The sequence below is a fragment of the Cryptomeria japonica genome, chromosome 2 (assembly GCF_030272615.1).
Source record: "Cryptomeria japonica chromosome 2, Sugi_1.0, whole genome shotgun sequence".
Classification (NCBI taxonomy): domain Eukaryota; kingdom Viridiplantae; phylum Streptophyta; class Pinopsida; order Cupressales; family Cupressaceae; genus Cryptomeria; species Cryptomeria japonica.
The window spans coordinates 316,983,317-317,007,316 of record NC_081406.1 but is presented as its reverse complement, the minus strand read 5'-3'; the positions used below and the strand labels follow the sequence as shown (position 1 = coordinate 317,007,316).

At 37.5% G+C, this 24,000-nt stretch overlaps 1 protein-coding gene across 1 annotated transcript in view; it reads left to right on the top strand.

Moving 5' to 3' along the window:
- The window catches only part of LOC131027221 (proteasome subunit alpha type-2-B), a 67,567-nt gene that overhangs the window by 20,173 nt on the left and 23,394 nt on the right, over positions 1 to 24,000 (top strand). The window contains exon 4 of the mRNA XM_057957228.2: positions 6,826 to 6,872. Within this exon, the coding sequence (XP_057813211.1) occupies positions 6,826 to 6,872 (47 nt within the window). The remainder of the gene's footprint in view (positions 1 to 6,825; positions 6,873 to 24,000) is intronic.

Here is a 24,000-nt window from a genome sequence, read left to right as displayed (position 1 = left end):
GCTGGTCTTACTGCAAAGAACCACTAGAAGCCCTTGAAGGAGTGATGTTGAATTCTATAGAAGCAATATGTGATAATGTTGGTATCTCAGCGCATGCCATTGGACTACACTTCTCATCCCACCGTGTATTGTCCACATTGGATGCTTAGTATGATAACAATGATGAAATCTGTAGTGCTGAAGTAGTTGAGTCCTTAGCTTTAGAATGCTATCTTGAAGATAAAAAAGATGAAACCTCCAGATATGCAATAGAGTCAAGGAAGTTGGAGAATTTATTGAAGTCTATGGAGGAGGAGAAGAAGCATCAAGAAAAGTCTCTATCTCATCACAATGTTCAAGCTTTTCCCATCGAGCAAGTTGCTTAGCTATATCACAAGCATATGTTGGAGAAACATCAAGGGGTAGAAGATGGTCTATAGCAAGATCTTCTAGGAATGGAAGCTTTATTTGGATCTCCATATATTTCCCCTATTTTGGTCCAAAGGGCAAGAGGACACTCAATGTGCGAGGTGGTCGTCATGGTGTTCTTATCAACATAAGTTATAACAACCAGTCAATCCTAGGACATATTCATTGTTGTCAATCCTAGGACATATTCATTCATGTCATCCCATGTGTCCTTTTGCCAAAAAGAACTTGGTTTAGGAATGAAAGATCCCTGATGGATCCCCTTGCTGATCTGCTGTAGTTTTTAAATTAATAAACTATATCTTCCTGTGATTCCTTTGATGGTTTTAGAGAATAGACAGAAGTTGCAGAAGGTTTGTTTCTTTTTGTGTTTTTTGATAATTTTCAAACAAGTAATGAATAATGAACAGTAAACATGAAAGGAGACTGAAAATAAATAAGAAAATACAGCCAAATTCAGAATTGCTACAAGCTGTACCAGACAGATTTCTGATTTGTAAAACCAAATAATAATTCCAATGCAGATCCAAGGAACTTACATCCAACAATTATGCCAAACTGAAAGGTGAATAGTGATCATGAATCAAGAATACCTCTAAGGCTGAATACATGCATTCCTTACATTCCACGTGGGATGTACTTGCTGAAAATGGCGGCCCTAAGGCTGCAAGGATCACGCCCAAGCTGAAGAATCAATCTGCCATGCTGAAACCCTTACTCTGCACCTGAATCCACAATGAAGAATGGTGTACTCAATCTCTGTCAACAATGCACTCTGCCTAAAGAATCCAATGCCAATAACTGCTGAGGGCTACGTCCCAGACAGTCCAGATCTTGGGGTTTGCGTCCCAGATGAAGAATCGCTCACTCAGAGCTAATTCACAAAAATAAGTTTGATTGTGATAAAGATAATGAACAATTTGGTCTTCATCTCTTTATATCTCCTTTCCTTTCCAAGCCAAACCCTATCAGTGACCAATGCCGGAAAAGCTGAGCTAACTGGCAGTCCCATCCCTAAAATCTAGGGATGCTCCTAGAAACTAGGAAACACACCCAAACTCCCTGAAACTGAAACCATGACATGGTCCTGTGGAACCTCCAATATGGGAACTGCCACAACCTCCTAAAAAATAGGGAATCTCCCTAAAATCAAGGAACTGCTCCCAATGGCCCTCAAACTGTCTGAAATGCCAACTCCGGATACTGAATACCTTGCATGAGTCTCTATCCACCACTGCCAGCCTACGAGACCCCATAATAGGCTAACTCACATGTCTCTACTAGACAAACTAAAGAGGGGACATGACAAGGAACAAGTCCATAGAGATGGGGCAAGAGATGAAGCCACTTGAAATGGTTTGGGTTTCCATCTCACAAAAACTTATAGTTTTTTCTAATTCAATATGATAACAAAATGACAGACTTATGAAATACCCATGATTATCCCCTCAAATTAGCCATTTAATAGACCAATCAAAAGGTCAAACCAACGAAGGCAAATGTTAACCACAAGAGCACCTCCCAAAATCATTCAATCAAGAGATTCCTCCTAACAAAATATGATTGTGACACTTTATAATTATTGTGCTCACAATTGCCACTTTCCAAATATGCAACAATGAACTTGATTTCAGTGAATATAGACGCCTCAAGAGGTCAAACTATTGAAACTACAATTCAGGTACATAGTGGGAGAAAATTAAGGATATTATTGTGAAGCATGCAAAAAATATGCACTTAAAAAATGGCACCTAAAAAGTAGCTTGTATGAGCCCAAATGGAGCTTTGGAAGTTCCCAAAATGAGAATGAGTGAGCAGCACCTCTTAGAAATTGCAATTTCTAGAAAATTCAGACGCCAAAGTCATAAATCATTTGCACCGTTGCAAAGCTCCTGAAAAATTACCTTAAATTAAAAAATACTTGAAATTTGGAGCCAAATTGATTGAGAACGGACCTTGCAAAGAGTGCAAAAGTCAAAATTGCATTGGAAATGGGGTATAAGTTGGAGGAGGATGTTTCTGTAGTGCTGACAAAAGCACACTAGAAATTAATTAGGTTATTGCAAACCCACATTTTGCTAGAAAACTATTGTTGGGAAACCATTTTTAACCAAAAATATTCTAGAATATTATCCCAAATTCTAGGTGTCCAAAATTGCCCGTTGCTTGTTAAGAAGCCATACCAAATGTAAAAAACAATTGTTTGAAGCTAAACATTGGCAGACAAATGGTGTGAAATAGGTAGTTGGTAGAAATGGTGGTAAGACATTTAATTTGGATTCAAGTTGTTTGAAGGCTATTAGTGGGGGAATCCCTTGTTGGAATATACACCAGACAAGTTTTTTTCAAACGTACCAATATGGGGGGTGCAGGTACCTCGCTTTCAGTGCTCTTTATAGGGGTCACGAGTACTGTGTACTTGCATACTCTCTAATAAACAAAAAGAAATGCAAAGGAAATTATTTATTTATTTTGTAATATGAAAAAAAGTTCTCCTACTTGACCATATGGATTGTACCATTGCTAGAATATTCTTGCCTACATCATTGTTAGAATATTCCTATAGAGGTAGGCATATTCTAATGATGTTATGGTCTATATGGATAGGTAGGAATTGTTATTTTTATAGATCAGACTGATAACAACATGCAGAAATGAAACAATAAACACGCATAACACAGCAGTACCCTAGGAAAACCTCCCTCTTGGAGGTGAAAAACCCAGCAACAAATCTCAGTTTGTATTATCCGATAATCAGAATGTGTCTTACAATTTTGCTTCAACACTTGAAGCAATATGAACAACAGAATATAAATCTGAACTAGGGCATGCACAGTAGTATGAACAGCAGCATGTAAAACTGAACTAGGGCAAACTTATCTGCAGTACCCTTGACTGAAGGTGATTCGCTAATCAGATAAGTCAATTCGCTGGTATGAAGGCCATTCGCTTGACAAGGAGACAAGTTACAGATTAAGAAGACAATCCGCTGGGCATGAAGATGATTCGCTGCCCCTAGAACAATTTCGCTGTCCCTGAAGATGAATTCGCTGCCCTTGAATGGATTCACTGCTCTTGGAGATGAGATTCGCTGCCTTAGAATATGTTCGCTGCTGTAGGTGATAGACTGCTTGATGCTTTCGGTGAATCATAATGTGTATCTTGAAGCATGAATGAACCTTGCTTATATATGTGACTTTAGCCACCCAATTCATCCTAGGTCGGCTCTCAAGGAGAATAATTAATATTAATAATATAATGCTCTTGAGGAGGCACCCATTATAGGGTCGGCCCTATAAGCATTTACAAGTTACAATGCCCATTATAGGGTCAGACTCATTTACAAGGTACATTAGGCATTATAGGGTCAGCCCTATTTATAATCACAAGTTACGTTAGCCATTATAGAGTCAGCCCTATTTATAATCACAAGGTATATTTTAACTTTGCATATTAATGCGACTAAGGCCAATAGGCCAATTAGTCACCCACATGTGCTAGGTCGGCCCTAGAAGAAATCCGATCTAGCTGCACATCAACAGGAATATTTTGATGACGATACTATCCGTATGGCTGCGTAGGAATATTTGAACGATGGTACAATCCATATGGTTGTATAGGAATATTGTAATGATGATTCATATGTTCTAGGGGGAGAATTGTTTTGAGGCCTTCAGGCAAAGTTGTCCGAATTTGATAGATTGACAAGTGATCCTAGGGTTTTTGGGCCTTCCAAACACAATGGCAGTCAAAGTGGTCAGCAGAAGAAGGTCCTAAATAGCAAGGGTCCTAAATGATGACATTTCAATGAATGTCTGTCATGCTGATTGTACCAATTCTCTACCAAAAGCAATCATTTTTGGCATTGAAGCCTATTGATCTGCAACACAGTTTCTCAAATACCTTTGCATAAATTTGTTTTCTACTACTATCTATCCATCTGTGTGAGTATAATAAATTTGACATGGGGTCTAGGTGGTATTAACATGTTTTTTTTGTTAAAGTTGATAAATTTTAGATCTAGATGATACACAATATTGTAATGAGTTGTGAGGCCTAATTAACGGAATCCATGGCCATTATTCATCATACTCAGTCACTATCAAGTATGCAATATTTTCCTCTCACATGCAATTAAATCCAAACCAGTTGATAAGATTATTTAGTGATAAAAAAAATGGTTGGAGTAGACAAAACTTCAAATAGTTTATATTTGATTTGTTTGCTAAATCTCATGAGAAAACAAATGACACTGTTTTATTCAGCATTTTGACTATGGCATTATTATATTTTTAATTTTCTAAAAATGAATATTTTAACTTTTTTTTGATGGGCAGCCTATGGGTCCTTCTGGTTCGCTTGGGTCCACCCTAGGCACCTTGGGTTCTTCACAGGGAATCTGGGTTGGACCCTAGGTGACCCCCAGGCCTTGTTGGCTTTGAACCAGGCCTAGAGCCAAATCCTTATGGGGACTCAAGGGGTTTTAGCAGAACCTGATAACATAGATAAAATGCAAGGAAAATAAAATGCACCTACTATGGCAACATAACTGAGAGTGCCTAGTGTCACAAAGGTTATCTCCCAATGTGTTTTTTTTTTCTATACACGGGGCACAGCACAGCTACAATTACTTTAAAGTGCTATGTGGATAAGTATGACTAATTTATCATTAGTAAAGCTTAATTGGAGAAAACTTTATAAACTTTTGTTATGTATAAATGATATTAGTTATGCATAAATGATATTGAGTGCAGAATAACTCGTAAAGAGGAAATGCAGAATTGTACTGCAATCATGTTTTAAATTTTTTTGTCGTCATCATAGTTGTTCTGGGAATCAAGCATGAATAAAGGGGTGTGCCACCACAAATGCATGGAGTAACACCTAGAGACCACCCCTCACCTGGTGCACACTTCTCTGATGGCAAATGCTGCAGAAAAATAGAGTTTTTAAGAGTGCACCTGGGAGGATGTATGGGGTTAATTGAAAGAACTGGAGCAGATTGAGGAAACTAAAAAGACCCAATCTCAATCAATATGGAGTTAATCATGACAATCATGATGAATCTCCAACAATGCAACCCATCCAATATCCATAGGCGATGATGATTAAGTTGTACTTATTCAGAATCAGTTTCTCTCCCAAGGTTGACCTTAAGATTTGATTTCTTTTCTATTGAAGAATTTGTGTTTCAGGTTGCAACTATGGCTCAAGAGATCTTGATGGAAGAAAACCAATCATCATATTTTAAGGACATCTGTCTCTGCCAGACTGTATTGGGATGACTCACATTACCAGGAATGTAGGCTAAGAGGTTAAGTAATTCTGTTTATATCCTTTCAGTACCACTACCAGCCAATGAGTTACTCCAATTGGGGGATTCTAAATCAAGAATTCTATTCAAGAGTTTGTTTCTCATCTTGTAATTTGGGCAGAAGGGTTCTTGATGGAAAAATACGAACCATCACATTCTAAGGATATTTGCTTGGGCTACCTCCCTCTACCAAGTGTTTAAGATAAAGAGGCTCAGGAATTCTTCGTCCAGAAAATAAGGTACTCCAAATGAAGAAAAATCTTTGCCTGAAGCTTTTTCAAAGGGTGCAGGAAAGATTGAATGTTGTGGAAAAGGTTTGTGGGAGAGCCCCTGTTGAGGAACATATCTTAATGAAACTCATGCAAACGATGCAGTAGGAATTAGAGCAACAAAAGAGCTCATGAGTAGAGGGGAGCTTTAGGCTGAAAATAATGGAAAATTGCAAGGAAACCATTTTTTGGGTATGGTTCTAGTATTTTACTCAGTTGTTTCTTCAGTTATAGAGATGACTTCATAATGATGGCTAAATATTTCTTGGACTCCCTTTCTGTGCCTTTTTTAATGAATAGATAATTTTGCCCAACTTATCTTTAGGTCGTTCGGATGTGTAGAGGGAAGATTCAGTTAGAAATTATTTCAAGAAATGGAACCTTATATTGGAGGCAGCTATTGTCCCTCAATTATTTTGACTTAGTTTGTTCTGCACTTATGATATTAATTCATAATGCTGGTCTTTGTCATTTTTGGACTCCCTTTCCATGCCACTGTAATGCATAGCTATTATCCTCAGGTTTATCTCAAGGCCATCAATTCTGAATCACAACCATCATGCCCAACTAGCACAATCTTGAAATAGAATATGGTGCAACTGATATTGGTTTGTTCCACATTTATAAGAGTGCACGTTATACACTTACACCTATTTTATAAGGGGGGCTAAAATTCACACTATGTTTCATAAACTAGCATTTAGTATAATTCTAGATTTTGCACTTACTATATTGAATTCATCTCTCAAAAATAGTAAATGGTTTAATTTTTTTTCTTTTTATTTTGTCAAATTTTTGTGGTCATGCATCTTACCAAAACTACTTTTTATGTAGGTTCAAAAGATACAACTTCTCACATCAAACATTGGAGTAACATACAGGTTTGCATTGATCTGTATTCCTTTATTTTTGTATTCATACTTTTCATTTCATTTCCTATTATTGTTCAGTATCAAAGCATGCTTTCTTACTTGTTTCACAATTATTTTTGTAACAAAATTTGATGCATTGTTATGCACCGTTATACCCCTAAAATATTTTGATGCAGTTTTCCAATTCCTATTGAAGATGCGAGTCCAGAATATTTGAATGAAAATGATCATCTTATATGAATCTTGATCATGGTGGCATTTTTGACATGGAATAGTAGGTTTAGGTTTGTGTAGTGGTGCAAAAGAGGGTTGAGAATTCTATGCCAAAATATTTAGAATATTTGTCACTTGTGGAGATATACTAATCAAAAGCATACCAAAACAAGAGATAATGATGTATGCAGCAAAAAGATCAAATTTCTCATATCCAAAGAAGTATAAGAATATTGGCAATATACCTGAGAAAGCATATTTAATATCTATAAATGGAAAAAAGGCCAAGGTGACAATATTATTATGAATTATAATTAAGGCAGTGTATAAGCCTCTATAGAGCTCATAAGTTCATAACCTAATCAGTTAACTACAACTTAAATCAAATGATGGCAAAGACAACAAACTATTTTAATATATGGAAAATTTGAGTCAAACGGAGATTTCTGATCTTGAACTGCCATAGAATCCCCTAGGATCTTTCAGAGAGGGCTATTGTAGATGTTGGGTCATCTCTTGGAATGGTACAAAGAAACTTGCAAGTTAAATCGTTATAGATTTTCTATTTATGGGCTAGATTCTAAAATAACTTTGTTACAAAATCACAAAAGTTATTTTATGATACATGGATGTGGTAGGTATGCTATTGTTGTTATGTTGTTTGTACTAGAGTATGCTATAAGGGAATCTCTGATACTTGTGTGGTTTGTGAGTCGGTATTCTTCTCGGTCAACATTTTAGCCCCTAATGTTGAGGAGAATTAATGGTTTTAGGATGGTTTCTTACTTGATGTATTTTGGACCCCATATTTGAGCTGCATAGGATGAGTTAGAGCAATAACAAAACCAAAAACTCAAATATGAAGTCACACTCGTGATAGAGCAACAAAGGAAGGAAAAGAACTAAAAATGCAAAGCAATGAAGAACACTTACCTCCATTATGATGTCATGGATGTACTTTGAGTAATTGTATGTGCATACACTTCGCTGATTGCTACTCAATTTTGACAGCATAAGGGTGCAAATAAGTGTTTTGATTGTAAAAAGGGTAGCGTATGGATAGCATGAAAGGGGATGATCAAATGAGGAAGCATCTCTTACAAACACTTTTCAAGAGAGAAATGGAGGGCTAGGATGAAAGGATAGAATCAATGGTTAGGATTTAGCTGTATGGGAGGGATTCAAAGCCTTTTGACAAGTATCAAAAGAGGTAAGGTCTTTAATCAATGGAGGAGATTTGATCAAATCGTAGGATTAAAGGAGAAGATAGCAAGTGGAAGATGAGTTTAAGACCAAGCATATGAGCATGGGGGTGGGATGTGTGGAGATCATGCTCACATGCGTGAGCAAGGTGAGGGATGAGGTGGAGGGCAAATATGCTTCTAATTTGGCATGCTCACACAAGTGGGAGCATGGAGTGTGATGAACTAGCATGCTTATGTGTGAGCATTAAGTGGATAAGGACAAATTTAAGAAGGTAAATTGTTAAGATTTTGATCCATGCAGATGAAATTGATGGTTAAGATTAGAAGACAAATTATTTTGTCGATATGTGGTAATGTAGAATTTGATATTATGGGAAATGTTTATGAGGGATTAATTAGCCTAATCAACTAATTGGCTAGTTGGAAGAGTTGGGAGCTAAGGTTAATTGATCATGTTGATTTAAGTAGTTAGCTTTAGGGAGGAATTAATTGCTTAAGAATGGTCAATTGTAAAATAATTAATTAATTAATGGTTTATTTTATACATTTGCAGGAAATTAGTATGAAGAAAATAGAAGTGAATTTGGCGTGTTTACATTTTGCCTCTCTTTTATATGGCATTGTGACTAAGGGAAGTGGCATTGTGTCAAAGAAGAAGGGAAAATAATGTGAATGGATGAGGCTTTAATGGTAGGTTGCCTTAATCGCTTAGAAGAATAGAGGTGATGCCCTCTCAAGAGAGCCATCAAGCTAAACAGGGTTGGGGGGTCTCTTGAAAAGACGAGGAGGATAGGATGGATGATGAAGGTGAGGTGCCATGTTGGATAAAAGATCACTTGAGGGGACTAGAATGATGTACATGCCATGGGAAATTGATATAGATAGGTGATGGATTTGGATTCGACATTTTGATTGATGTTAGTTGGATGATTTGATTGGATGATGCTAGATTGCATGGGCATACATGTTTGATAATGATCACTTATATTTATGATGACACTTGATTTGAGGATAGAAGATGGATGAGAGGAATGAGGATGAAAAGATGTGGAGAGAAAAGGGGAGTGATGGATAAAGGAATAGAAGATGATGGGGGTGATGATGGATGTTGTCAAAGTGACATCTTGTGGAAAGTGCAATCTAATTTTTCCTATAGTGCTAGTGTTATGCACCATGATATAATGGGTTATGATGATGATGCACGATGTGCATGTGGATTGACACAAAAACACACACGTTGCATATAGCGTAGTGATCCAATAGACACAGTGTTGAGGCACACCATAATATGAAGATTCTTAGCAACTTTGATGGTTTGATGTATGGAGCAATAGAACTATAGCCAACAAACAAACACATGTAGGCAATCAAACAAACATGCAGAAAACACATGAACTGGTAATCGATGTGATGTTGAAGTCAAGGTAATGGATGGGAGGAGATTGAGGTGGAATGTAAGGTAAGTGATGGAAGATGGATGATGGGGTAGTCAAGGATGAAATGTTGAAAGCCTGAGGGATAGGTGGGAGGCAAGTTTCGAACAAGGAGTGTTTGGTGAGGGGAAAATAATGCATGTTTGTCCCAAATGGTTGAAGGTAAAAGGGGATGAGGGTGAAAACGATAGGACAAAAGTCACGAGGGAAGCAAAAAGTCATGCTACAAGAAGGGCAGATTTGTGAACCATTCCAAATTATCATCAACTAGGGGATGCCTCCAATTGAGTGCAAAATCAAGGAAAGCTGGAAGGGGGATGGAAATGAGGGGAGTGGTGGATGAATGTGTTATGAATGGAATGGGTGTATGGAAGGAGAAAGATGCATGGAGGATCATTGGGCGAGCAATCCAATTAAGGAGGATGGAGTTGGGGGATAATGGGTGTGTGGTGGATAATGGAATAAGATGGCTGGGATATGGAGGGATGATGACAGATGAAAGTGAACTTGAGCAAACAACTTGGGGTGAGGGGGAGATTAGGGGATGAAGAGGGATTATGGAGGAGGCTACGAGATGGATGAAGGGGGAACAAATGCTCGTGGATAAAAGGAATCACTTGCTACACATGATGCCTATTTGTCAAGTTTTCATCATGATACTTGCTCAAGGTGCCATAGGAAGTGGTTTTAACCATTGGAGGATTATTTCTCTTTACTAATTTTTTGAATTTTTCTAGATTTTTGAAACACAATTGTTGCTTATGCATGAAAACACTTAAGATGCATGATGTTTATTGGGTTGTCTAGCTCATGGCCTTTTGTTGTTGCTAACTTATATGCTCTAGATCTAAACTTAGAATGATGACATAGGTACCAAACTAGTTCGGTTCAAATTTCCCTTTCTTCTCTTTGCCTTGGTTGGTATACTTTTGATTTTCCTTGAGGACAAGGTCTCCAACCTTTGTTTCTATTGTTGGGATGCATTTCTTGTATCTGTAACATAATTTAGTTTTGGTATGATTTGAGGTGATTGAGAGCATTGATGATGTTCATCAAGGAGTTCAAGCTTGATCAGTTTTGTCATTCAATATTCTTTATTTGTTTATGTTATGAGGTTGCATAGGGAGACACATAAAGAGGGTAGCTTGACCTTAATTGGCACTAGAGAGAGTATAGATGTTGGTTTGTTAGGTCCATACGGTAGGAGTAAGCTAAGTGTGCTAGTCACAACCAACATCATTGATGATCGTTATAATGATTTTGATGATGGTTTTATTTGACATGTTAGCTTGGGCATTACCTTGCTAATAGTATGGGGGGGACCACATGTGCTTGCTAGGAATTGTTCATAGAGGGCTGAAACATCATGGTTTTTGAAGGATTTTCCATTGTTAGTGATGATGATGGAGGTTTGCAATAAAGACAAATGGTGAGGTTAAGGGTGAATTTGGATTTCTAAGTGCTATTGATGTGAGTGGAACAACTTCAACTCACTTGGTGAAATATTCAATAGCAATGATAATGAACTTGTGGCCATTGGAGGATGTGGGATTAATCTTGCCAATGAGATTGAGGTCCCATGTGGAAAAGGGCCATGGCGTGGTGATGGGATATAGAGCTTGTGCTAGAGCATGAATTTAATCCTCATGCTTATGTCAAGCTACACGTTTCTTCACATGTTGACAAGAAATTGATTCCACGGTAGGACAAAAGTATCCTATGCGAAGTAGCTTTTTGGCAAGGATCATGTTGCTTGTATGAGCACTAAGATATCGATACAGACTTCTTGAAGCGCTAGGTTAGCCTCATTTTCATTGAGACATCTAAGCGAGATGCCATCATAGCCCCTATAGTAGAGTGTGCATCCAAGGAAGGTGAAATGGGAGGCATGTTGGATAAGGAATTTGCATTTGGAGGATAGGTTGAGTGGGATGATATTGTTTGGAAGATATGCGCAGATATCAACACCATGGGGTGTATTGAGAACAATAATTTCATAGACGTTTTTTGATTCATGGATTTCATAGGTAGGGCTGAAGAGTTGTTACGCAAGGAAGTGGTACTCATGAGCATTATCTAGCATATTCAAGACAAATCCTATTGTTGCCATGCCATTTGCAACCTTGTTAATGATGTAGGGGATTTGTTTAAAAGATGTCTGAGAAGTATTGTTTTAAGCTATCCACAATGCGTTTGTGTGGTACAAGCTTATCATCTTTTGTGAAGAACTATCATTAGCTTGTTTGGTAACTGATTGGGAATCACCAAAGACATGTAGTGTTGAATGTTCCACTAAATTGCCAATTTTAGATAAAAACAAGAGTTTCATACTTTGTGATGTTATTTGTGCAAGGGAATCCAATTTGGAATGCCTTAGGAATAAGATCACCTTGAGGCGTGATGACTAGGATGCCTGTGCTAGAACCGTATGAGGTAAAGGAGCCATTCAAGTATAATGTGCATGGTTTTTGCTCTTCAGTGTGGAAATGGATTTGTTAGGAAACCTTTTTGCCAATGTATAATTACTTGAAAGTGGAGCTTTTGCTAGTTGATTAGTGATGACTTGTCCTTTGATTGCTTTTTGAATTCACATACTTCATATCAAATTCACTAAGAAGCATGACCCACTTCGCCATTCTGCACAAATCGCATTTGGACGCCCTTGATCATTGCGTTCTGCTAGTAGGGTATCCAAGCATGCTATGTGATTATTTAGCAGTAAATGCTTATCTAGGGTAGGTGCCACTAGGATTGGTGAATTAGAAAGATGTTGCTTAATCTGATTTATTGCTGCTTGACGTGATTGCTCCCATTCACAATTGACATTCTTCTTGAGTAGATTTGCGAAAGGGTGACATTTATTTGTTAACTAGGAAATGAATCATCAAATGACTTGGAGTTTGTGATGTCCCCTTCTAGTTGACATCTGTCAGCTGAGTAGATTAGCCTATCACTGACCCTCATAGGTTGATGAGGTTGGGTAGAGGGTCCTCTAGAGTTTGATTCACCACCTTCAGAGCAAGCACTCCAGGTCTGGTCTTCGTTTGAGGTCTCCAGGACTCCGTTTGAGATGCTTTCTATTTTTAGTAGTCCTGCTATTTATAGCCAGTAGGTTGGGCAAGGACAGATTATGGTTTGGCAGTCTCCAGTTCAGACGACAGGCATTTCTGATGAATACTTAGAGAGATATTAATATTTAATTATTTTTAATTAAATATTAAATGGCGAACTTTAATGTTTTAATGTTTTAAAAAGTCACTTTAAGTTATAACTTAAGTGAGGGTCTATTTCTCATCAGATGGGGCCAGTTTTTATATTAAATGGAAGATGATTTATTTTTGACACTTCAATAGTCAAAAATAAATAATAAAAGTTAAAACATCATTAAAGGCCAAGTCGCACCTTTCTTGGGAATCACGCCAACCCTAAATGGAGAAGATTAAAGAAGATTTTAGGTCTTCTTTTTCATTATGCTAAGTTTTGATATTTTTGTTTGGAGCTCTGAGAGGAGTTTTGGCCTAGGGTTTCAGCAGAAGATTCTTCTGCAGTGATCAGAGGTATCAGTACAGGAAAACATGGGATTCTTGTGCAACAGCATCAGAGGTTGTGAAATATCAGCTGATCTTGCTCTTTCAGTTGGTTTTATCCAGAAACCAAGATTGGACAGATTGGAAAGGAGTTTATTAATTTTTATGCAAAAGATTGATTGCAGCCGCAGAGTCAGAACAGAGGCAGGAATAAGTGTGTGACAGATGGGGGTTTTGTGCATGTACAGCTTGCTGATCTGCCGTACCTTTCTTCCTTGAAAGGGTACGATTTTTGCTGAGGAGTCGTCCAAAAATTCCGAAACAAATGCTAGAAGGGACGCCTTGCTAATGTCTTTCCATCGGGCTAACATGCGAGTATTTCGGGTCAGTTTAAAATAAATTGCAACTTGCTGTCATAAAATCTGTGCATGACCAGCAATAGGAAAATAAGGGTTTTAACATAATATACTGGTATTTATCAGTTCTTCTCTAGCTTGTTGTTATTTTTATTTGAGTATTAAATAAATGATGAACGGATGTAATGAGGGTTTGATCAGTGTTGTTGCATATAAATTGATTTCCAGCAAATACCATTAGTTGCTTTTTGTGCTTAAGATTGTCAAAATTCTATTTGCTATCATAATTTGCAAAGAACACACTTGAAACACAACAGGTTCAGCAAAACGTTAGTTGGCTCAGTTGAGGGCCTTTTCAGGTTCTTACAGAGTTTGTCCCCAAAGATTGCAAAGTTGTGTAAGGTTCCAGGGGGGTGGCATTTCTCTTATAGCTTTTACTTTATTAGGATCCACTTCAATCCCATATTGAGAAACAATGGACCTTGGGAGATTTCTTGATGAAACTTTGTAGACATATTTCGTAGGATTTAGCCAAACTTTATATTCTTCAAGTCTTTGGAAGATGTAGCGTGGGGTAGTCGAGTGATCTACTTTGTTCTTGGATTTTTCTAGGATGTCAGCCACATAATCCTTGACAAGGTCGTGTAACAAATAATGGAAAATACTGTCATGGCTTGTTGATAAGTGGCACTAGCATTTTTAAGGCCAAAGGCATGACTTTGTAATAGAAAGCTCCTATGGGCTGATGGGGGTAGTCTTATGTTGATCCTCTAGCGCAATTTGGATTTGATTGTATTGGGAAGAGCCATCTATAAGAGATAAAATATCATGCTTGATTGTTAGGTCCACTATGATGTCAATGTTTGGCAAAGGAAAGTTATCTTTGGGGCATGCCTTGTTGATATCTCACAAATCGATGCATACCTAGATGCCTTTGGTCTTCTTGCTTATTGGGACTATGTTGTAGAGCCTCTTAGGATAATATTTTTCTCATCTTTTGGCACTCTAGTTTAGCATCTGGTTGTACCACAAGGTGATGAATGACCAATGATGGGTCCAAGCTTGGCATATTAGCATACGACCATGCAAAGATGTTAAGAAACTCTCAAAGTATGATGGAGATGTTTTTGTTCATTGTAGGATTCAAAGCGACTTGTGTAAAGTTGGTGTCTTCTTCTGTATCCATATTGATGTCCCTAGCTTCTTTGATAAGGAGAGGTGATATATCTTGGAGAGGTGTGGGCGCTTAAGGGAAGATGGAGCTCATCATCAACATGTATGTCTATGTTAGGTATTGGCTAAGATGGTTCTTGAAGATTGAAAGTCTCCTTTTTTCCCAAAATATATAGATGAGTTCAATATGATCCCAAAGTTCTTTAAGTGGTCTTTGGAGGGTACACGTTTGCAGGTTTTGCATGAGATCAAGAATAGCATCATTATTGTGTAAGGTGTCAAGGGTGAGCAATTCATGTTGGTCCAAGTTGATAAGTTTAGGATATTGCATGTCAACACGGATGGTGAGGATAGCGTGATCGTTGAACAGGTTTGTGGTGGCAAGCTTTTTGAAAGGACTAGGAGTGACATTTGCCTTATTGTGATTAAGGTCACAAGAGGTGCACGTATTAGTATTAGGAATGTTGACAAGGGCATTGCAGTACTCATCATAGGAACCATATCTGAACTCGGCAGTGTCATCATTTGTTGGTAGATAGACAAGATCAATAGGCACTTGTTGATGGAGACCAAGACCTTTTCCTTTGTAGTTCATGTAGTGGGCCTACATTACAACATCAGGAAAGGATCTTGGAATTTAGGTTGAGCTTGACCAAAGGGTCGAGGGGAGATGGCAATTTGTTTATATGGAGGGCTTCATGGAATATTCTTCACATCCTTTATTGAGGATTTTGAATGTGGATTTCAGGGATTTTTGCTTTGGAGTTGGATTTGAAGAGGTGGAAGGGAAATCGCTTGGATTGATGTAGGATTTGGATATGGTGTAGGCGGATTTAGGAATGGCCTTGGAAGTTAGACAATGATGAAATTTCTCCAATTGGCCTTCCAATATTTTTGCAATTTTGGAAGGGGTGAAGATCGTTGGGGATAGTAACTTCCACATGAACTTAAGGCATTGGTGATAAGTGGATGGGGCAACTTTCATGGTATGGATTCATGGTTGGCTTAGGAGTAGATTTAGGGAAGATCAAGGTCTAGGACATGACGGACTTTTTTGCAATATGGGTCCTATCTCAATTGGAAGGTGGAGAGTTCTAGTTGATTCTCTCTTTGCATTATCATATGCCTTGATGGTAATAGTTCGAGGGCCCAAAGATTTCGCAAAATAACCCAATTGTTGCACCGACGAGTGTACAAATATTTAGGCTAGGCCCATTATTGATAAGCATTTGTTTGATTTTATGCTTGAATATGATAGCTTTGATATGAAGAGCGTAGTTATGTGAAGGGTCAATGGGGTGGATATCATGAGGCGTGAAGGTAAGGTGATGGTCAGTGGAGAGATGGCTTATGAGGGCTTGGAAAAATGAGTGATCAAGGTTGGTAGGCAGATGATATTTTTGAAGGATTTGATTTAGGATATGCCTATGAGCAGGGGATGTATGAAGAAGTTCAAGCATGGAAATTTGGGTTGGTGTTTGCTCATGATGGTTGATGAGGTCATATTACCTTTTAGGATTTAGCTAGGGGGGGGGGCTTTGACGATGACTTTGCCATGTCAAGTAGTGATGACACAGTTGGATGATTTGATTTTGATGGTTTGAACTCATTGATCAGATTGCTCTATGTGGCAAATGACAAAATCGTAGATATAAGGGTTTTGTGGTAGTGGGTGTTGTGGGTATGGGAATCCTAACTGCGGTTTTGCTTGTTGGAGGTGCATTGTTGAGTATGCTTGTCTTGATTGGGTGATCAATTCAGTTGTCCTTAAATTTCAATTTTACCTCTATCAATAAGGTCTTGTATATAATGTTTTTGTTTCATACATTTGTCTATTGTATGACCTTGATTATATGGAACTCACAACATCCGTCCTCTTTATACTGGGAAGGCTTGGGCTAATTGTCATCAAAAGGTCGTGTGAGGTTGTAAGTGACCATGTTAGCCTTGGCAAGTTTATGAAAGATACTTCAATAGGCTCCCCTAATGGTGCAAGTTGTCTCCCCTTTTTCTTGGGTTTAGGTGGCGTAAAAGGATTGGTGACAGACGGAGGGTGTTGGAGGTTTTGCACTAGCTTGGTGTCAGTGACCTCATTGTTGATTACATTCTTGTTTTTGGTAAAGAACATAGGCTTATCATTGGAAATTTTATATTTATCATTTTAAGTTTGATCCTTGGAATAAAGTTTGATTAGTCCTTTAGCAATAAAGGCTTTCTTAATGTGGATGCTCTTTTTAATTATCTCTTCAAAATTGGTTTTACATTGTACTTGTAAGTGGAACCCCAATTCCAAATTGAGATGATGACAAAGATGTATATGAGTTGATTTTTTGGTTCTGGCCATTGCATTCTACTAGACAAGCTCTCCGTCTTTAAAGGAATGATGAAAAGCTCTCCCTTTGATTTTTGTTTGACATTGCAAAGGTCCATCATGGTCAATTCATGCTGCATGTTATATGAGAAATGTTTAACAAATTTTTCGATGAGGTCTCCAAAGGAGGTGATGCAATCATAGATGAAAAAATCGGTTGAATCGTGATTTATCGCGAGCTATTCAGCCAAACGTTTAATCGTCCAATAAATCGTGACCGATTTTAAAAAAAAATTGGGATCTGTTTAGGTGAAAAAATCGTGATCAAAATGTCAAAAAAGCGGGTTTTTAAAAGCACCTTTTTTTTCACTTCATAACCCTAAAAAGCGACTATGTTTTATGATTTGTAGAGTTTTTCTCCATCAATGGATGACTAGTTCCCAATTGTCGCTGAGAGGTTTGAGGGCCACTGATGGGTTGCAGAGTGACGCGATGCTTTATCGCGGGTAGGGTTTGGAGATGCATCGGCAAAAGTTGCAGCTCGAATATAAACATTAATATAAATGTTAAAAAGACAATCACTTATATTAATGCTATCAACAGGGCCTTTTCATAAATTCTTATAATATTTTAATATTAACATTATTTAAAATTCAGGGTCGTGAATTTATATTAACATTATTATGATCACTATTGACACTTAGATTGAGATTAAAAGTTGTCAGATTTAATATTTAATATATTAAAAATTAAATATTTTAGAATATTATTTTTAATTATTAATAAATAAAATTTGACAAATTTAAATAAAAATATTTAAATTAAATTAAACAAATTTAATATTGTTTATTTTCATATTATTTTAATATATTATTTATATTTTCTAAAAAATCAAATTTATATAAAACGAATTTAATGATGAATTTTTTTTTCCGATTTTGTTTTCTCATGTCGAATTTCATCCGAATTTTAATGTTAGCGCATTCGAACTCAAACTCAAACGTGGTGACTTAGTTTTTATTTTTAACATACAGGGGTGTGATTTCGTTTTTACTGAGCATGTGAGTCTTCACGCGACGGCCCACGGGACGACACAGGTTATTTGACGGCATGGCAAGTGTTTTTTATAGATTATTTTAAGAAATTATATATTTTCGAATGTTCGATAAATTTGCCAATTTTTAAAAATTTTTTGGCCAAAAGATTTATTGCCGATTAAGAGGTTTTCATCTTTGGATGCAATAACCATTGTGGTGCTTGCTAACCTAAGTTATTGGGGAAAAGGCGAATTAAATACATATTTTCATGTGCCACTTTACCTAGCCATGAAGAATTGTTTGACATGTTCCCTAAGGTCAGTCTTCCCTTATATTCATCATATTTTGGGATTTTGAAGGAGGGAGGGAATGGGATTTTAAAGATGGAGCTATCATAAGGATATGGAACACTATTCTTATAAGGTTGTATGATTTGTGGTGTGTTCCATCTTTTTGTAATGTGCCCTTTGTGTAAAAACCCCAGTTCTTGCCCTAAATCACCATTTCTATGTAAAACTGCAAATGGAACAAGATGCATACTTGATCGAGATCTTGCAATAGGTTAGGAAACCATTGAAATGTATATAAACCATAATATAAATCCTCTAAAAAAGGACAATTAAACGTAAATTCTCCATACCTAGGGTCAGGAACATTAACTTAACCATAGTTATGTCTAATTCCTAATCAGAACTCAACCATAAGAGAGTGGGAGTAAGGAGGAACAATAAGGTGTCCAAGAGATTCTCTACCGTAGGCCCAAGAGTGGAGTGAAAGCCAGAGCTCCCTTGGCCTCATGGGATCATTAGTCAACTATCATGAGGTGGTCTACCTAGTGAGGTATCCTATCAGCGTTCTCCTTCATCACTTCCATCCTTATACTTCTTCTTGTGATCGGAATTCCCCTTTAAGTCTATTTCTCCTAAATTAACCATGTCTTGTGGGGTTAGACAGAGAATGTAACCGGGCTCCTTGACTCCTCTATGTAAGGGTCCTCAAAGTCCCATACGCCACTTTGGTTGTTCTAGAATGGCTTACTTACGAGCCCCTCGTCACCCCTTCATTACATCCTTTCCTTACAAGAATGTATTTTTAAAGATAATTATTCTTTTGAGTTGTATCAATGAGTAAAGCATACCATGATTATATTACGTACATTTATGTCTAGTTGACATAGTTATAAGTTTCTAAGATAACTGAGTTATTAACTGACATTGTTAATTCTAGTTGTTGTTATTCTTAACTCCTACGGATCTAATGATTAATTTCAGAATACTCATGCTTAAAGCATAGCGTAGATCTTACAAGTAATTCAGATCTCTTTCCTTTCTCATGATTGGAACTGTTGCTGTCCTAACCACTGCTGTTGCTGACTGAATTTAATCTCCTGCTGCTTTCAATGGATAATGGAATCTGCTTGTCTCTTTATTGTTTCTAATTTTCTCCCTTATCTGAATTAATTATCCATCTGTCCTTAATTCCTGTCTTTGCTTAATTACATTCATCGCTGCCTTAGTTGATAATAAGATCACTTCTCAATAACAATTATATATGCTTTAATTTCTATCTTTCTGAAGTTGCGATTTTCAATTAATTGTTGATCCCCTGGTCCTCCTCTCTATCACCCCCATCCTCCTTTCTTATATGTTCCCCCATCGCTGAAGGGATGTATCATTTGGGGGTGAACCTTCCCTTTGAAGGGTGGCGTCTCCTCTTGACTCTTAATCACCGCTCTTAACTATTTGTTGCCTTAACAAATCGTTTGCTGTCTAATCCATTATCCTAAGGGATCGCACTTGCTGCTTCCTTCCTTAACACGTCGTGATTACTCTTGCTCTCTCCTTAGTACGGTAATGATACCTATCGAATTGCTGAACCAAATGTATGTAATGTCTTTTGTTCCTTTCGTTAATTTCATTTAGGTTATTGCAGATATGTATTCGCTGCAAGGGGCATGACAATCTTGTAGTCCTTTGACTGTATCCTTCATGACTTTCCACTCAAGGTCAAAAGATGAACTAGGTGGTGGTGGAGGGGGGTAGTTGTATTCATGATGTTTTTTATGGTTAGGGGAAGTGAATTGTTGGTTTGATTTATGTTTCCGAAGGAGTTGAGGTTATAATCTTAGAGGGTTGGCCAAAGTTGGGGACAATCATGTTGGAGGTTGATGTGTGAGAGGTTTGTTGGTTGGAGATTAAAACGGTGAATACTCTATTGGGGAACTATATTATCTTGTTCTAGATTGAGTGTCTATGGTAGATGTCGCTTGACTAGTGAATGAAGTATATTGGGAGTCATTTGGGTGGATGTTTGTGCTCCATGTGGGTTTGATTCTTCATGGAGGGTATTACCCCCAATGGTGAGGGGTTATTTTGTTTAGGATGTAGTGTTGTGGTCTAAATGAAGTTTGGCATGGTCATGGGTAAGGTTCTATGGTTAGTGGTTGGATTTTCCCCATGGGCACAAACATGTTCGAGTTGGTTAGGGTGTATTGTGTGATTAAGGTTGGAAGGGTCATAAAAAGGTGCATGTATGGTGTTGTGCTAGATACAATGAAGACTCTTTTGGGGTACACTTCCGATCTCCCCCCTTTTTATATCCCATTGGAACATATTGTTGAGGTTGTTCCTAGGGTGATGAAATGTCTAGGCATGCCTCCTAAAAAGAAAAGAAGATAACTCTTGTTTTTGATCCTCAAGCTCACCCTAGGCATGAGATGAGAGCATATGCAAGCGTTATCTTAGGATCTAAAGATGCGTGTATTGTCCTAATAAGAAAAGAAGAGAAACCTTTTTTTTGATCTTGAAGATCACCCAAGGCACGAGAGGAGAGCATACACAAGTGGTATCTTAGGATTTAAAGACTTTTGTAACTTTATATAATCGAAATCCAAATGTGTGGTAAATTTTAGCCTAAAATTCAAATGTCATCAAACAAGCACAATAGATAAAGCAGACAAAAAGGAAAAAGGTTTGAATGAAATGATCTTTAGGAGTATTTCTTGGACTAGTGATGTTAAATTTCAGCATGCTGCGAAAGTTGTTAGCTTAGAAATTGAGATAAAAATGATGGGATGCAGATGATAGGGCACGTGCAGCAAAATAAAATAGAGGTGATGAACCTTGCGGGTGACTATTTGAAATAGAGGTGAAGGATCAAAACAGTTTAATGTTTCACTTGATTTCGCTGCTTTGCTGGTTTTTGGAATTTGCAAAATCAGAGTTAGCCAAAAACAATTTGAAAAGAAATAAAACATGCAAAATCAAAGATAACAATTGCTGAAAAACGATACTAGGATGTTAGTAAGCCAAGAAATGGCTGAAAAGAAAGTGACAAAATGATGGAAACAGTTGAGTAGGGTTTATATAAGTGCAGGTGCCAATTTAGGTCACAGAGGCACCAAATTGGAACTGTGCAAAAACAACAGCAAATGTTAGTGAAAGTTTTGTAAAACAGATAAAACAGACAGACTTGCAAACTTGAGAATGAAAATGATAAATTAGAGGGTTAGTTGACAAACATAAATAAAAAAACAAATTTTAGAACATGAAAAGTGAAAGAAAGGTGGGAGGAAATTTGGGCAATGAATCAAAGGTTGCCAATGACTCAACAATGGGCGCTAGTGCGAAAACGAAAAATGGTTGAAAACAAACAAGAAAGATGCCAGCACAACAGTCAATCTGTAAACCAAGACATTAGAAGAGAACACAAATGACCTCAAATCATAGTCACCGATAGATGGGGGTACTTGGAGACACCAGAGATTGGTATTGGTACCAATACGACTAATTTTCAAAATAGGAGAAGAGGGTACTTGGAGATGCCATTTTTTAAAATATAATTATAATTTCCAGAAAATATCATGACATAGAACTTTGAAAACAAGAACAGTAAATCAGTCATACAAGAACAGTAAACAGTAAAGGCAATTTCTCTTTAGATCATTACAATGACAGGAAATCCATCATACAACTGTTTATGTCCTCAAAAAGTTTATATTGTTAGTAGATCCAATCACTATAACTTTGCATGGATTTTTGTATCATCCACATTATTAGCATGAAACATTATGCAGGCTTATTTTATTTATTTGCCTTTTAATGCGTTTTACTTAAGTGTTTTGGCAGGATACGTCAATTTTTGGTCAGAAGACTCTAGAGATGGTTGGAGATGGCGACCAAAAGAACCCTGTGCATCGGTACTTTTCCGGGGACGTCTCCATCTCTGAGATGTGTCTCAAGAAGTGGGAGACGCGTCTCCTGGTTACCATGCCTCAAATGCTCAAAAGCTTGCAAAACTAACAAGAAGTGTTAGAGAAAAGCCAAAACTTAAGGAAATAGAAGCAGGTTAGCAAGTCAAAATGCTATTCAGTTGTGGAGAAGAGGTGACTGTGAGTGTGACACTGATGACAAACCGCAATGGCATTGAACCGCTCTAGTGACTTGAGATGAAAGCACACAAGGTGGAGCTGACACCTAGTACCTACGACCTGCAACTCACAAAAAAGTGAAAAACTCAAAAAATGGCTGTTAGATCTTTGAGACATGGGTCCCACGGGCATGCCAAAGATGTGACCCTCTATTTGAGTTGCATATGATGTTTTAGAGCAATAACAATCCCAAAAATTCAAATATAAAGTCAAACTTGTGATAGAGCAAGAATGGAAGCAAACAAGAAAAAATGCAAAGCAGTGAAGAACATGTGCATCAAATCCCCATTGTAATGGTGTGGATGTGTTCCGAGGGATTGTATATGTATAGTATTTGCTGATTGCCACTCTATTTTGACAGCATAAGGGTTCAAATGAGTAATTTGATTGTGAAAAGGGCAGCATATGTATAGCATGAATGTGGATGATCAAATGAGGGTGGCAAGCCTCTCTTAAATAGATTTTTGAAGAGAGAAATGAAGGGCTAGGATAGAAGGATAGAATCAATGGTTAGGATCTAGTTGCGCGGGAGGGATTTGTAGCCTTTTGACATGTGTGAGCAAGATGAGGGGTGACGTGGAGGTCAAAGATGCTTCCAAGTTGGCATGCTCACACTTGTGGAAGCATGGAGTGGGATGAGCTAGCATGCTTACATGTGTGAGCATGATGTGGATAAGGACACATGTAAGAAGGTGAATGGTTAAGGTTTTGATCCATGTCCACGAAATGGGTGGTTAAGAGTAAAGGACAAATTATTTTTTTCCATATGTGGTGAAGTGGAATTCAATATTAGAGGAAATGTTAATGTGGGATTAATTAACCTAATCAAGTTTGGTATTAATTGATTGATCAGCTGGAGGAATCAGGAGCTAAGGCTAACTGATTAAGTTGATTTAATCAACTAACTTAAGGGAGGAAGTAATTGATGAAGAAAGGTTAATGACGGAGATAATTAATTAAATAATGGTTAATTTAATTAATTTTTGGGAATTGAGTATGAAGAAAATAGAAGTGAATTTGGGGTGTCTACATGTATAAATAATAAATATATACCATCTGTCAAGGGGATCCATGTGTATCGTCGTTAGCTATTGAAATTCTGCAGTTGCCCTCTCAAATGGGTTAAGAGATTGGCCCATTTATGAATTACTGTGCTCTCATTTGGTGATTTATATTCAGGTGTTATAATTAAATCTTGGCACCTGGGGCATCACTATACATTGAGCTACACTGTAAGAATATTCCCAAGAGTGTCCCTTTCAGAGGGCACAGCTTGGAGATGTCCCCACCGCATCCCTTAATCCCCATCTCATCTGCATGGAAACACATTTGGTAGGGAACTGGGGTGGGGTTGCATCCCTATGAATCACAGATCATCATAACTACCCTGTGCTGCTTGAACATGAGCGTTTGATGACATGCCCATTCTGTCCACTTCAAAGGGCATAGCTTG